Raw genomic sequence first — 16,069 nt, 5'->3', positions numbered from 1 at the left:
CGAAATACACATATTTCGGCTACTATGTAGTAGGTAAGTATGCGCTTTCGGATGCAGCTCATGACTTCAAGCAGTCATCTATTTGCATGTATAGCATGACAAATAATTAACCGCACTTGAAGCTTTCATGAAATTAAAATTGAAACACCCAAAACTGTATACGATACCATAATGAAGACGAACTGTATTTTGAAACGTGAAATTCTGGAGGGAACGTCGGACAGCGTGGCGTGGGGACGTAATGATGTGTGCCATTAATCGATTTATGTCCTATAACATGAAAAACAGGAACATGAAAGGAATATTCTAAAAGCAACTCATGTAAACACCTTAATCACAGTATTGTCTTATTCAGAATAAGGTCAGTAATTAGATTAAAACGTATAATCGATGTGGTGGCTATTTTGTTAGAAGACATTTATTTAGCACTTATGGAAGCCATCTCAAGTATGAACGCTTGGAAACACAGTGCTTTGTAATGTTTCTTTGTAAATCTTTGTAAATCTTTAAGACGGGGGAGTTTATGCGTTCTGGATTCCTGTAAAATGACAAGCAGTGTTTTTGAGACTGAGAGAGAGACAGAGAGAGCAACAGAGAAAGATCTTGGTGAGGAAACAACTATTTGTCACGGCTGTAACATACTGTAAGTGTTAACAGGAACTAACCTTTCTCTCGTGCCTTCCACAACATCAAATCTATCTATAAACCGTTAAAATGCATGATGTCTTTCATTAATAACATTGTACATTGTAATTGTTAGCAAATCGCTGTGATAAAAGCAGAATAACACACTGCAGGCTGTGCAGTTTTATGAAAATAATCCAAACAGGTGGTGTGGCCACTAAGCAGAGTGCCACTACCAACCCGAAGTAGATTATTTTCATCGATATAACTTTACATGTGGTTGAGATACGCCCATCAGCCATAACATTGAAAGCACCTGCCTAATATTGTGTAGGTCCACCTTGTGCCCCCAAAACATCTCTGACCCGTCAAGGCATGGACTCCACAAGACAACAAGGTTTGCTGTGGTATCTGGCACCAAGACGTTAGCAGCAGATCCTTTAAATCTTGTAAATTGTGAGGTGGGGCCTCCATGGATCGGACTTGTTTGTTGAGCACACAGATGCTCGATCGGATTGCGATAGTCAACACTTTGAACACTTTGCATTATCCTGCCGAAACTCTACGCTTGCCCATTTTTCCTGCTTCCAACTTCCAACAACTTCAAGAACTGACTGTTAACTTACTGCCTAATATATCTCACCCCTTGACAGGTGCCTAGTCATGAGATAATCAATGTACTTCACCTGACAGTGGTTTTAATGTTATGGCTGATTGGTGTAGATACAAAAGAGAATCATTTCAGCTCAGGAATCTTCCTCCTCCTTCCTCCTCCTCCTCAAAACCTGGGAAATCCCTTCATTTTTAAACATATATATATATATATATATATACTTTTAAACACACACACACACACACACACACACACATATACATATATATATATATTTCCCAGGTTTTGAGGGACCAATCAGTGTGGAATGTTTGGTATGTTCATTAATCCACGCCCACCTGTGCGCTCACCTTTGGCGCGTGAACAAAGGTGAGCTCCACTACGCTACTTTCGCGCTCGTGAGAACTTCTGAGTTAAAGTTAGTGTCAAGAAAAGAAAAGAGAAGAGAAGAGAAGAGAAGAGAAGAGAAGGTCTCCTGTTTATGAGAGACCGAGAGCAGCCATGGCTGAGTCACAGCTAGAGTGCATGGAAGACGGCCGGATTGGTGAGAACATCCCCGAGTCCAGGCCGGAGTTTTACTACAGCGAGACGCAGCGCGTGGCGCTCGAGGAACTGCTGAAGAACGGAGACGGTGCGTTCAAGACGTGCCTGGATAAGGACAACGCCAAGAACTTCCTGTCGGCGAGCGAGATCAAAGTGATCCACAGCACTGTCGAAACATACAGCACGCACGATGACAGCGGAGCAGCAACGGCTCGAAAGCATGCAGACGACTCGACGTCTTTACGCTCGACCTACTGGCCTGAGATGTCCGACACCGAAGTGCCGCTGCTGGACATCGGCTGGCCGAACAGTGGCTTCTTTAAAGGGGTCACGCGTGGAATGGTGTACACACACCCGCCCAAAGACAATGGGCCACACATTAAAGAAGTTGTCCGTAGGCTGATCCAAGAAGCACATAAGGTTTGTTAAAACAAGAAGTGTTTTCAAAACGAAACAAAATAGAAAACACAGAACTGCATCTCAGAATACATAATACTATACAGTACACTCCATTCTTACAGTGTACACCACTGCTTCACAAAGTTGGGTGATGCAAAGCTATGGGGTGGGTTTTAATTTTTTTTCTTCTTCTTCTTCTTTTTTTTTTTCCAGTGGTATAAATCACAAAATATCAAAAAATATTGTATTGATTTGATCAGGTTTAATCCAAACCTCAATAACTCAAAAACAAGTTGGTCTATAAATCAGTAAATATTTTATAGTCAGGGAACCTTTTACTGTAGAAGAAAAGGTTTTTATTAACTAAAAATCACAGACACAAAATCAATACAGATTTATTTTACATACAAACCATTCAGAAATGTAGGCCCGTTATTTAAACAGTAATACTTTGGATTTTGGAAGCCAGAGAGCTTTTCGTTTATCAAAAATTGTCATTATATTTCACTTGTCATTGTTTAGGCTTAATGGTGGGTTGTGGTTTTCAGCACTGTAACAAAATTAGAAAATCACATTCCCTCTGGATATGCTTCACAGATTCCTAGATTTCCTTTGATCATACTTTGAGAACCAAGGCTATAAACTGGATCTAATGTGTTCGGTCAGGGGAAAGTTCAGGAATAGAAAGCTCTGTGGCTCTAATAAATAAACAGACAAGTAATGGCCTTAAATAAATCTGTGCTGAGAGGAATTGATTTTAAATTTATAGAGATCCGTGTATATAAAGTGCTTAAGAAGCCGTGGTGTACATTATACGTCTATAGAGTATCTAGTACCTGGATTTTGGTTGTCTGTTAACAAATGCTTGGATCCTTTGTTTGCTGATAGATTGTGGTGCCAGTTATAGCTGTAGTTTTTAGTATATCACCTCAGTATTAATGGAACACTCATCTGACAAACTCTTCATCCCGATCTCATGTGAAATGTGTGTGTTGAAAGTGGCTCATACGATTTCATATAAATCAAAGACCTATCCTTTTTTGCCAAAGTTGTTTGTCTTTGCCTAGCTATCGCCTAAATTGTTCAATATAAATCTTACTTTCTGATGTAACAACCAAAACCAGCAAATGTAAGACCAACAAATATAAAACCAGCAAGGTGGTGCTGCACCTGCACCGTCATTCAGAGAAAATAAAACCACTTTAGCCAGACTTGAATAATATTTTTATTTGCGATGTGAGCTTATAGCTTAAATGTTTGCCAACAACTTGGTGCATTTTTGTCGATGTGCTTCATCAAAACTGATCCTTATCTACTTTCAGGCGAAGATGAGGACTATGGAAATCTAAAATCATCTCCCTGCACAGGAATTCTTATACTTGTTTATTTACTTTAGTCTGTACTTATAAACTTAACTAGCTAGCTAGCTGGTTGTGCATCGTTACATTTCATTAGCTACCATGCTTTTTTAAACTAGCAAATTTGAGCTTTTACTTGTCTGAATTCTGGACTAGCTAGCAAATGCCTTTGGCATTGCTTATGAAGTCACTGCCATCTGATATATTCTGTGTTGTATGTGTTATATAGAAATATGCAGCCCTGCCCGAAACTATTGGAACAGCAAAGCCAAGTCATTTGTTTGTGCTACAGTCTAAAAAAACACTGGGTTAAAAACAACCCAAATTGGGTTATTTGTAGCCCAGCGGCTGGGTAAATATAGGACAGAGCACATTTTGGGCTAATAGTTGGGTTGTTAATTTTAACCCCGCAAATGGGTTGTTTTTCAACCCAAAGGATGGTTTCATTCTTACAAAAACTCTGGGTTAATTTTATTTCATAAATGGGTTCATAATTTCAGGGTTATTTTCACCCTGTGAAAATGTCAAATATACTACATTATAAACAAATATATCAACATGGTATCTGTTTTATTTATACACAAGAATGTATTCAGAATGTATTGCTAGAGCTGCTAAAGTGGTGTTTATTTAAAGACGTTGAATTAAATTACTCAAAGTCACATATTTAAGATGAAAACATCAGATGTTGATCAAAGGAGATGTTTAAAACATCCAAAAAACTGAGTAACCAACTTACGGTCCAGTGGGCATTACAAACAAAGTAAGCCAAAGCTAATGAACATAGCAGTGTTTTTAATGTCATGTAAACTGGACTGTTGTCACACATTTTTGCTTTTTCTAGTGTACAGTAATGGCCGTATGGATAATTATATTGATATGAACCTTGTTTCTCCAAACAAATCTAACAGTCTGTCCGTGTGAAAACTGTTACCGCCATCTGAGGTGAATTCAAACAGTCTGCACTGAGTTGATTTGACCCAAGGAGCTAGGCTCATGCATTGGGGTGGGAGAGGGGTGCATTGATTCAACTGTCAGTAAAAATGATCCAGCCACTAACCCAGTGGTTGGGTTACACAAAACTAGTCAAAAACTACCCAAGACAGAAAATAACCCAATTAAATGACCCAAACGGCTCAACCTAGCGTTTGGGTAGAAAAAATAACCCAGCATTTTTTAGTGTATACACCAATGACATTTGAGTTTGAGCTCAAAAGATGGATATGTGATGAGCATATAGGGCTTCAGTTTTTGTTTCTTGATATTTACATCTAGATGTGTTAAACAACATAAAACATAGAACTTTTTGTATCAGACTACCCAATTTTTAGGCAAGCTAAAATAACACTTAATATTTGGTTGTATATCCTTTGCTTGCAATAATTGCATCAAGCTTGCAACTCACTGACATCACCAAATTGTTGGTTTCTTCTTTTATTGTGCTTTTCAAGGCTTTTACCACAGCTTGTTTTGGGGTTTTTTTGGGGGAAGATTTTCTCCTCTTCAGGATGTGAAATGCTTCTCTATTGGATTAAGGTCTGCTGATTGACTTGGCCAGTCTAAAACCTTCCATGTTTTCCACTCGATTAAGTCCTTTGTTGAGTTGGCAGTGTGTTTTGGATCATTGTCATGCTGCATGATAAAATCCCTCCTCATTAATTTGGATGTATTTCTCTGTAAATTGGCAGACAAAATGTTCCTGTAAACTTCTGAATTCATTCACCTGCAACCATCATGAGTTACATCATCAATAAAGATTAATGAGTCCAGAAGCAATCATGCAAGCCCATGCCATGACACTACCTTCAGCATGTTTCACAGATGAGCTTGTATGTTTTGGATCATGAGCAGATCCTTTCTATCTCCACACTTGGCCTTTCCCTCACTTTGTTTGAGGTTAATCATGGTTCCAGAACTTTTGTGGCTCATCTGTGTATTTCTTTGCGAATTCCAATCTGGCTTTCGGATTCTTACTGCTGATGAGTGGTTTGCATCTTGTGGTTTGTCTTCTATATTTCTGCTGTCAAAGTCTTCTTCAAACAGTGGATTGTGATGCCCTGTGGAGGTTGTGAAACTGAAGGCTAAAACCAAGAGCAAATGTTCAGAGCTATTTATTATTTAAACAAACAATCTAAGAGGATACACATGGGTAACAAGAAACACCTGTCAGTCACATGTTCCAGTATTTTTGCTCACCCACAAATTGAGTGGTCTAATACAAAATGTATTATGTTCTATGCCGTTTAACACATCTACATATAAATACCAGGAAATAAGAGCTGAAATTCTAAACTCTCTTCTCATAATCATATTTCCATGATCAAACCCAAATGTAGTCTACAGCAAAAAAAAAAAAATATTTGGCCTTGCCGTTTCAATATTTTTTGGAGGGAAATGTAACTGTAAGTTAAATTTTTACTCAAATTCAGAGGCACTGGAGTCTAACAAAAAACAAAACACCACTCAATCGTGGCTGATGTTAAGAATGTCTGCCTTAAATAAGCTTTATTGGAAAAGCCTAAAGAGAAAAGCACTTATGCTTCCTCGTTCTGATGCACTGAAGTGTCTAAAGGGTGTGGTTGATTTGTGACAAGAACCCTTTGAACAACACCCTTAACCAGCTGCTCAGTAGTGTTGCTACGGTGTCAGTGGACTTGCCCTAAATCATACTACAGCTACCTCCATTTCTTGGTTCAGTGGGCTCGACTGCACTGAAAACGTTTTGCCTGTGTAATCTGCTACTGTTTTAAACACGCTACATTGTTATCTCTGCTGCAACTCTTTGCATGTTCGTAACTTTATCATGCACAACGGCTATCAAACGCACAGAAGAACAGGACATTTCTGTGACTAAATGAAGGAGCTGTCTGTTTTTCAGCTACGTGCGTCAACTTCACTTCCCAGCCACTATTTTTCCACTTAAAACAATAACATGATAATATTACAGATTTTGTGGAAAAGTCGTTCTCAGAAAGATCTGTTTGTTTCATTTTGTTTTTTGTTATATGTATATACAAGTATGCACAAAGAGGCTTTTGTACAATTTTGTAATAAACGACGTAGTAGCGTACTTTTGGTTGTAGTCGTAGTCTTGTAGCTGCTTTCCAAGTAATTGGACTTGTGTTATTTGGACATGAACTGACTTGACAGTTTGTGAGCTCGAATTCTGGCATGCTCCAGGGCATTTTTCTGTCTGACAGCGCTACCATGGAAAAAAAAAACAGGTCCATCAACAAGCAGTGTAAGATGTAGTTCAAGTTTTAGTCAGCAGAGAGGAATGTCAGTTCTATTTAGTTTAAAGCATGTGTGTAGTGTATTGATCTCACTGAACAACACAAACCATATCAAAGTACATTCACTTTTAAACATGCGCTTTTATAATAGGCTTTTTTGAGATAGCGACATTGTACATTCAAACAGGTTTTTAATTTATGAAATATAACACTGGTGTATTGCTAGTAGTTTGTTAGCAAACTGTGTGTGTGTGTGTATATATATATATATATATATATATATATATATATATATATATATATATACACATACACACACACATATATCTCGTGATACACGACAATATGATATTTCTTGTGATAACACTCACCCTAGTTAGAACCTGGTACCTGTGATAAATGCCAGATTTCTGTTGTGCGAAAGATAATAGCATGGGTAGATTGTTTGTTTGGGTTGTCCTTGATAACACAATTCATACTCATATATCAGTTTGGGGGCTGAATCATGAGTGATTCTAAGTGATTCTGAATCATTCTGCTGCTGTGGCTCATATAAACTTTAACACCCATGAATAAGGAAGAGTTATTACCTAGATATTATTTACATATAGACAACAGATTTAAAATTTAGAATTATTTGATTGATCTGAAATATAACTTACAAATGAATCGAAAAGTTTGTTCTTTGGATATAGATGAATTGTCATTCAGTTGTAGTGAAACCAATTAATATTACCGTTTCAAAGTGGGTCCCACCCTCTGAATGTATAAAGAGGTAGGTTACGATGAACAAAATGCAATAATAATACAACTTTTCTGCAGCTGACTGACTTTAAGTCACTGCCTTATGATGGTGCCTTAAGATGGTGAGTTGTCATCATCTATTTTGGAGTGATGGAAACTAGACGTTGTTCTGTCAATCAGCGTCATTTCGGGATAGATAATTTGCCGATTTATTCCGAGTCCAAAAGAGTGTGAGCGCCATCAATGAGTCGAGACTGTTAGACACTTAGAATTTGTGCATACAATGACATTGTGTCGGGAGCTGACTAGCAAAAAAATAAGGTAAAAGTATAAAAATTTCTATTCAAAGTCAAAGAGCAAACACACTAGAACATTTTTTAATGTTTCAAAAAAAAAGTATCTCAACTGTGTGTATATCTTGTAAATTCTGCTGATGTATACATTAATGCACTTACATAAAACTTCATTTTAGTTTTCAAATCATAAATACTGTTATATTTATTGAAAAATAAGCATACAATTTTATGAAGAAATGAACTATTATTTCTGCCTAGTACTTTCACTCTTTCACTAGCAGTTGTACTTGTAGTTGTAGCAGCAAGTACTGTAGTATACCACGCATTTTTAAACATAAATATTTACTCACTGGCCTCTTTAATAAGAACACCAATATATTTGCTTTTTCTAGACCAGGTGACATTTTTTCCAATCTTCAGTTGCCCAGATTCCTGTTCTGTAGCCTCAGATTTCTGTTTTTGGTTCACAGGAGTGGAACCCTGTGTGGTCGTCTGCTGTTGTAGCCCATGAACCTCAAGGTTTAATGTTGTGTGTTCTGAGATGCTTTTCTGCTCACCATTGTTGTAAAAAGTGGTTATTAGTATCGTAATAGTTAGCCTTCCTGTCCGCTCGAACCAGTCTGTCTATTCTCCTCTCAGCTCTCTTATCAATCTATCTATCTAAGCTTACATTTATTTAAATATATTAAAATCTGTAATATGCACTGTGTTTTCTTAGTGAATCATTTTAAAGGAGCGCATTGAGAGGCAAATGCACATTATGATAGGGTAACATAATCAAACACAACAGTTATGGCATACACAACAGTTGTACCTACCTTGTTCAGTCAGACATAAATTTCAATCTTATTGGCCTTAATCGGTTTACAATTGAGGTGTTTACATTAATGTTTTTTTCACTCAGATTGAGTATGACTTTAGTCAAGACTTCCATTTTCAAAACCAGGACTAAAAAAAGATAGAGTCAAAACTGAGTCAAGGGGTTCGCCACAAAATCAAGTCATGTCTAAATGAAAGCAAGACTGAGTCAAGATCGGAACCAAAAACCATTGAATCCTATTTGAGGCCAAGACAAAGAAACGGCAACACAAACGTTATTATTTACAAACTCTTGGTCAAGACCAAGAACATATCTAGTGAGTCTGACTGAGACAAAGTCCAAGTCCAACTCAATACAAAAAAGTTCAAGACCAGACTAGAGTCTAAGACCGGACAGAAGCTCTACAGCCCTACAATTGAAGCATCTGCCAGATAATTAATGGATAGTTAGGCAGCATATAAAGACAGCATTTAACCACTGTGCTTTTACTGTGTGTCCAAGTAAAGCTGATTAAAGGGAACCCCTGTTCAAATGAGAAGTATTAACAGGAACTTGTTGCAAAGACATTCCACAACATTAATCATGACTACAAACAGATCTGATAGTATGACATATTTCTTTAATTAATAAATATTTCTGTGGTATAAGAGGAACAAAACACTTTGAGATGTGCTGTTATTGGAATTTAGAGGTTGGCCACATAACACCACCCTGTCACTGATTACTTTTCCATAACAGCACACCCTGTTGTTTTCAATTCCCTACTTAACTGCAGCCTTGTCAGGGTTTTGCTTTCTTTTTGAGTGGCCTTATGTTCTTTTTAATGTGTAGATGTGTTACTCAACACTAGAACTTCAGCTAAAAGATTACCCTGTCAGATCAGCCTTATCAGATTTCATCAGACTTGGTTTGCTTTCTGTTTGAAAGGTCATGAATACTTTCACTGTGAATGAGTGTTGGTTGGCTCATCATTCTGCCACACAAAATAACTCTTAAACTTTTACTTAAGCAGGAACCACATTTAACCAACATACTAGGATATCCACAGATAATGATCATTGAAAAAAAAATTACCAGCCTATTGATTCTACTTGGATTCTGGCTAGTTTTTCAACCAGAAACAACAAGGCATGCAAACCTTTACACTCATTTCTCTATTCAAGTAGTTTCTATTCATTCATTCATGCAGCTGGTTTTATTACAGGAAACACAACAAAAAAAAATCCATCCATCCATTTTCTATACCACTTATCCTACACAGGGTTGCAAGGGTGCCTGGAGCCTATCCCAGGGTACTCGGGGCACAAGGTGGATGGGGTGCCAACCCATCGCAGAGCACAATCGCATACCCATTCACATACTACAAACAATATAGAGATGCCAATTAGCCTACAATGCATGACTTTGGACTGGGGGAGGAAACCAGAGTACCTGGAGGAAGCCCCTGAAGCACATGGAGAACATGCAAACTCCGCACACACAGGGCGGAAGTGGGAGACAGTGACTTGGTCATGTGATGTGCTGGGGTTGATGGTTAGTGTAGATGTAGATTCTTGATACATTCATTCATTCATCTTCAGTCTTCTAGCAGTTTCCCAAGTCAAACAATATATGACTTGCATTTCTGTAGTATTCTATTGAAAATGTAGAGTTGTAAGCACTGTCATAATAAGGTATATGATTATAGATGTACAAGATTTTTTTTTTTTTTTTTACCATTTTACCCTCAGCTGTGGTGTGTTTATTATGCCAACAGTTTTAAAATTCTGTGGTAGTAGAGTCATGTGTTGCATTATCCTTTTTTGCAGAACTTTATGGTGGACATTTATGGTTATAATACCAGCTGCTGCAGTTTTATCAGGTGTTAAGTGGGGATTTTGATCAGTTTTATGTTTTCTTGGCTAACTAATGAGCTAAAAAAAATACTTACAATACTTACTTCTGTGCATTTCTTAGATGGTCTATTAAATCCCAGGAACTGTGAAGTTTAGGGTTTTTTTTATTGCATACATGTATTTCTCAGGTTGTAGCTATTGTGATGGACCTTCTCACAGATCTTCAGATCCTACAAGATCTGCTGGATGCAGCTTCCAGGCGTAACGTTGCTGTCTACATTATACTGGACAGTAAGGGAGGGCCACATTTCCTCGACATGTGCAGAAGGCTGGAGGTCAGCCCTCACCATATCCAGGTGAGCAGAATACACACAGAAGAGCATCTTTTAATCTGAAATTCCGATATTTAATTCTAACGTAGTGTTAATTATTGTTGTCACTTATGAGTGAACACCTGAAACTGATTCAGTATGTTATATATAAATTATAAAACACTTGGGGGCATGCTGTTTTAGGAAAATAATCACTGATGGGATGACGTGATGAAGCAGTTATTGTTACCACCTCAAAGTGGATCCTTTTCCTTTAAGAGCAAATTAATTTAGAAAGTAAACCACTCTGCCTTTACAGAATATCCGTACCCGCATGCTGAGAGGTGTAGGACTTGACCTGTCCTTTGGGAGAGTCCCTGGGAGTTTGAGCAACAAATACATGCTTATAGATGGAGAAAAAGTGATGTTCGGATCTTACAGGTGAGTGAACTGGTTCTGTTGAACCCTTACAAACATTAGAACCCAACTCTCTGTTTGGCTAGGAATCAGTCCACCAAACAAAAATATCCAGCCAACAGTGACGTTATGATCAGATGAGGGCTTAAGGGCAGTTAACACAAGCTGTGCATGGAAATGAGCTGTAGTCTGCAAATAATTGTCCACCTGAAAGGTGAAGCAACAAGGTGGTTGTCCCATGATGTTCTGTTCCTACTGAATAGAAGGGTCTGACAAATTGTGCAGTGATACAGCTGGACTATAGACAGTTACTTTACACCTGAAAGAAGTGCACTTATATGGTAGATTTCTACCATATTGTTGGTTGACAGCATCCCCAGTAGTCAGCCACCCAACACAAGGGCTTGTTTATTTACACTAATGCCGAGTTACGCGAATGCAAATTTTGGTTTATATTTACTGGAACGCTGGGTGTGGCTAAACGTGGTGTGGGCTATCGTTATTTTTGAGGTTAATAATATTAAAACATGTAAAAAATAAATAAAAAAAAAACATCACATTTTTCCAGGTTCTTCATCCTAAAGTGTAATATTCAGTAAACATTTTGAATCATTCAATCATGAAATAACACAATCATATATGTAATGTAAACAAGAAACGCCATTTCCAATTTCATGATTTTAATGCAAGAATGAACTATTTATATGTGAAAGGACCATATTGCTTTTTCAGATTTGGTAAGTGACGGGAATGAGCAAACGTCAATTTTATTTGACAGTATTCAGTCAAACATGTCTTACCATTAATTAATCACACACACAGAAAGACATTAATTTCATAAAATGAAAAGTAAATATCTATCCTAAAGGGTAGAGATTCTGTAGCACAGGAGTTTTCAATCTTATCCACACTGAACTAGTCTGGCTGCAGGTTTTCATTCCAGCCAAGTAGGAGCCACACCTGATTCCACTTGTTTAATCACTTTAGCTTGGTCGCCAATCAACTATCAAGTGTGCCTCCTATTATGCTGGAATGAAACTGGCCCTTTGCAGATATGACTGAGGATTCCTGCTGTAGCATTTACATATTAAAAAAATGTCTAAGTACCACAAGATGTCCTGAAATAAATGGCATGTAGCATGCACAACTCTCTCCTGGAAATAGAAACTTAGAAAGAATCTATTATAACAATCTATATGGTTTATTTAAATGATTTTGCTCATTCACAACAGTAATTAATTCAAATCATGGATTATTAGTAGTTAATTAGTAGTTAGTAGTTAATTAATAAAATGCCCTGCTTGGTGTTGCACAAGTTATTGGGAATGTGTAGAAATACATTTCCAGGCTGAACACCAACTGCTTTTCCTGCTTTGAATCTACTTGGAAATTAACTAATTATTATTCAAGGGCTGAACGAGGTGGGTTACAGCAACATTAACTTCAAAAGTGAGAAACAAAGATAGGCTGATGAGACTGATTGTATACTCAGCAAAAAAAAAGAAACATCCCTTTTTCAGGAGACTGTCTTTTAAAGATAATTTTGTAAAATCGAAATAAGCTTTACATATCTTTATTGGGAAGGATTTAAACAATGTTTTTCATTCTTGTTCAATGAATCCTAAACAATTATTGCACATGTACCTGTGGAACAGTCCTTAAGACACTAACAGTTTACAGGCGGTAGGCAATTAAGATCACAGTTACAATAACTTAGGACACTAAAGAGAGCTTTCTACTGACTCTGAAAAACAGCAGAAGAAAGATGCCTAGGGTTCCTGCTCACCTGCGTGAACATGCCATAGGCCTGTTGCAAGGAGGCATTAGGACTGCAGATGTGGCCAGAGCAATAAACTGCAATGTCTGTAACGTAAGATGCCTAAGTCAGTACTACAGGAGACAGGAAGGACAGCTGATCGTCCTTGCAGTGGAAGATTACATGTAATGTTACGTGGGTCAGCGCCCCCCACCCTCCGACGTGATCGAGAACTTGAAAATGCCTTGGTGGAACAGTGGAGTAACATCTCACAGCAAGAACTGACAAATCTGGTGCAGTCCATGAGGATGAGATACACTGTAGTACTTAAAGCAGCTGGAGGCCATCAGATACTGACTGTTAGTTTTGATATTGACCCCCCCCCCCCCCCCCCCCATGTTCAGGGACTCATTATTCCATTTTTGTTCATCAATTATCTGTGAAACTTGTTCAGTTTTTTGCTGAGTTTAGCTGCTGTAAATGAAATTACTAACTTGATTTGCAGACATTCCACCATTATATGTAATCATTGACAAATTGCTGTGGTATAATATGAATGAAACAGATGTGCTGTTGTAAGAAAATAATTCACTTTGTGGTGTAATAGTGGGTTCTTTGTATCAGGCCATAGCACACCACATCATCACTGATTCTATTACAGTCCATTGTTACAGAATTAAAACCATGCAATGGGGCACGTTCCATGCAATGGGACACTTATTACTAAGTAATAAACACAGCATGATGGTTAAATCTTTTCTGTCTCTTGTATTGTCCAGCTTCTCATGGAGTTCATCACGTATGGACAGAAACATAATCACCGTCATGTCAGGACAAATTGTCGACTCCTTCAACCGGGACTTTAGGGAGCTTTATGCCATCTCACGTGAGCTCAACCTCTTCAAGGAGTTCAGCATCAGTAAACGTAATACAGCAGCATCAACCCGGGTGACTGTACCGACACGGCCCGCACTGCCAGCCACCTCTCGCTTCCAAGTGAGTCTGGGAGACAAGGGCACTCTGAAAGTGCCTGCCCACAAATACCACAACCCTAAATACCTGCTAGCACTTGGCAACCTTCCTGATGACATCAGCTCTCCACATGATCTAATCAATAAAATGGTAGAATCTAATAAAAAGTATGCAGCAGAGGGGAATCCAGTGGAAGAAGACAGTGAGATGCTGCAAGAGCAGACCCCATCCTCGTCTCTGAAGGGCAATAAAGGTATCAAATTGTCATGTGTACCTTCGAAAAAGAAAAGATTTACTTTCCAGCGAAAATCTAAACAAAAAGGAGCTGGTAAGGATGTGGGGGGAGAAGTGGGTAAGGAAGATCCTGGTCCATCCGCTACCACAAAACTGACACCACCCACTAATACCATAGAGGACATCACAGAGAGTCCAGAGGAACCTACTGCTGAAACATCAATGTCTGAGAAAACAAAGCGTAAAAAGAAGACAAAGAATAAAAAGAACAAGTCATCACAAAGTGAAGATCAGGGTATGTTTAATCATTTACTGTTACTGATTGAGTCTCAGAGTTGTGTTAATGTACTTTCTTTCAGTCTAGACTTTAGCTTAATCATGATGTTTGAAAACTGTTAATATTTCCAAATTAATTGACATTCATTTTCCAAAATTAATTAAAATTGGCATATATTATGATATTTTGGGGAAAAAAAAGAGAGAGAAATATATAGATGTGTCCCTTTAACCCACACGTAGTTCATCAACCATTCTGTGACTTTGCTTCTTTGGATTTTGGCTAATATTGCTAACAGCAGTTTTTTGCTGGCAGCTTAGCACAATGAAGTTCACTTCAAAAGTCATTGTATACCTAAGTAATTTTGTTTATAGTACATGTACATTTTGTACATAAATATAATTTGATCCATTTTAGACACCAACCATATCATGGCCAAGCAGATATTTTTAAGCTAAGGAAAGCTATATTGTATAAATTTCATTTTTGGCTGAACTTTAAGTCCAGCAATGGCTCTCTGGCAGCAAATATTAAAACTCAAAACCATACGATAGCACATAGCCTCTACCACTGAAGCACTACTAGTAATGTTTATATACTGTAACTCTCTTCTACTCCTTAAAACCTCACTGTGATTTTTCTTTTTTTAGGTCCAGAAAGCCATAAAGACAGCAAGAAGGGCTGTGCCATCTCCTGAAGACTTGAATGAAACAAATACACTTGAAAAAGAAATGAAATCCAAGTTTCCCCTCACTCCAACAGAGGCTAATCAGCCAACGTGTAGCTAATATTTGCTAGTTTCATTTTACAAACTAATTTAGCAAATCTCCCAAAAACTTTGTTTTAAATACTTCACATTCCCAAATCTCACTTCTAGGTCAAATACAGAATATTGTATTATATAGATCATCTATACAACCAGTGCTAGAAAGCATAATGGCCCCAAGTTATGTTAGTGGTCCAAGATGGTTGCCTACATGGCCTTTAGCAATACTATGATGAGTGAGGGCTAAAAATAATTTGAAAATTCCCACCCACTAGCTAGCTCTGCCGTACCACACAACAGCTACCAACCAGAGAGAACCTGAGAAACATGAAGCAAGCCTCAGAAACTCTTTCGAATTGCTGCTCATGTTATGACATAAAGCTTCTGAACAGACACAGAGGAACTAAATATGCCCTCATGAAGACACCCACGATTTGTTAACTTTGATATGATTAACACGGGAGAGTAAGGCCATACCTTCCTCCCAGAGAACAAATACAATAATGCTTAATTGTTTTCTAATGAGTACTATTGCTAAGTAAAGGGTTTCTAGTCCGTGATCATGCTGTCCCAGCAAGCATGCCCACATTGGTCCTTCACAGGCAAGCCGTGGGTAAGGTGGGCCAGGGCTAAACCATAAAATCTCATATTGGCCCAGGGTTATTTGCATATTTGTGCAACATTGACCTCAGCATTGGCCCAATATGAGCAGCACAAATTGGGCTAACATCACACCAATGTGCAAACCCCATATAGGACAGTGTGAACTGCCTCACTAGCCAACAACATGTTGGCATGTTTGCTGGGGTGTCCCTTCTACAGTTGCAATCAAAATTATTCAACCCCTATTGCAAATCAGGTTTATTGTCAA

General features: G+C 38.0%; 1 protein-coding gene across 1 annotated transcript; it reads left to right on the top strand.

The window, feature by feature from the left end:
- The first annotated feature begins 1,611 nt into the window (after positions 1-1,611).
- Positions 1,612-16,069, top strand: fam83fb (family with sequence similarity 83 member Fb). The gene is made up of 5 exons (XM_053638426.1): positions 1,612-2,200; positions 10,654-10,821; positions 11,096-11,217; positions 13,729-14,450; positions 15,083-16,069. Exons 1-5 carry the CDS (start codon positions 1,739-1,741, stop codon positions 15,127-15,129), a joined length of 1,521 nt encoding a protein of 506 aa, XP_053494401.1. The 5' UTR covers positions 1,612-1,738; the 3' UTR covers positions 15,130-16,069.

This window comes from Ictalurus furcatus, chromosome 12 (genome assembly GCF_023375685.1).
Source record: "Ictalurus furcatus strain D&B chromosome 12, Billie_1.0, whole genome shotgun sequence".
Taxonomy (NCBI): Eukaryota; Metazoa; Chordata; class Actinopteri; order Siluriformes; family Ictaluridae; genus Ictalurus; species Ictalurus furcatus.
This window is presented reverse-complemented; position numbering and strand designations above follow the sequence as displayed.

What these genes read in the sequence shown, in the direction of transcription:
- fam83fb (XM_053638426.1), top strand. Translation starts at nt 1,739, where the DNA reads ATGGCTGAGTCACAGCTAGAGTGCATGGAAGACGGCCGGATTGGTGAG. An exon ending in GTGATGTTCGGATCTTACAG is followed by an intron (nt 11,218 to 13,728) that starts GTGAGTGAACTG and finishes TGTATTGTCCAG; the next exon opens with CTTCTCATGGAGTTCATCAC. An exon ending in ATCACAAAGTGAAGATCAGG is followed by an intron (nt 14,451 to 15,082) that starts GTATGTTTAATC and finishes TTCTTTTTTTAG; the next exon opens with GTCCAGAAAGCCATAAAGAC.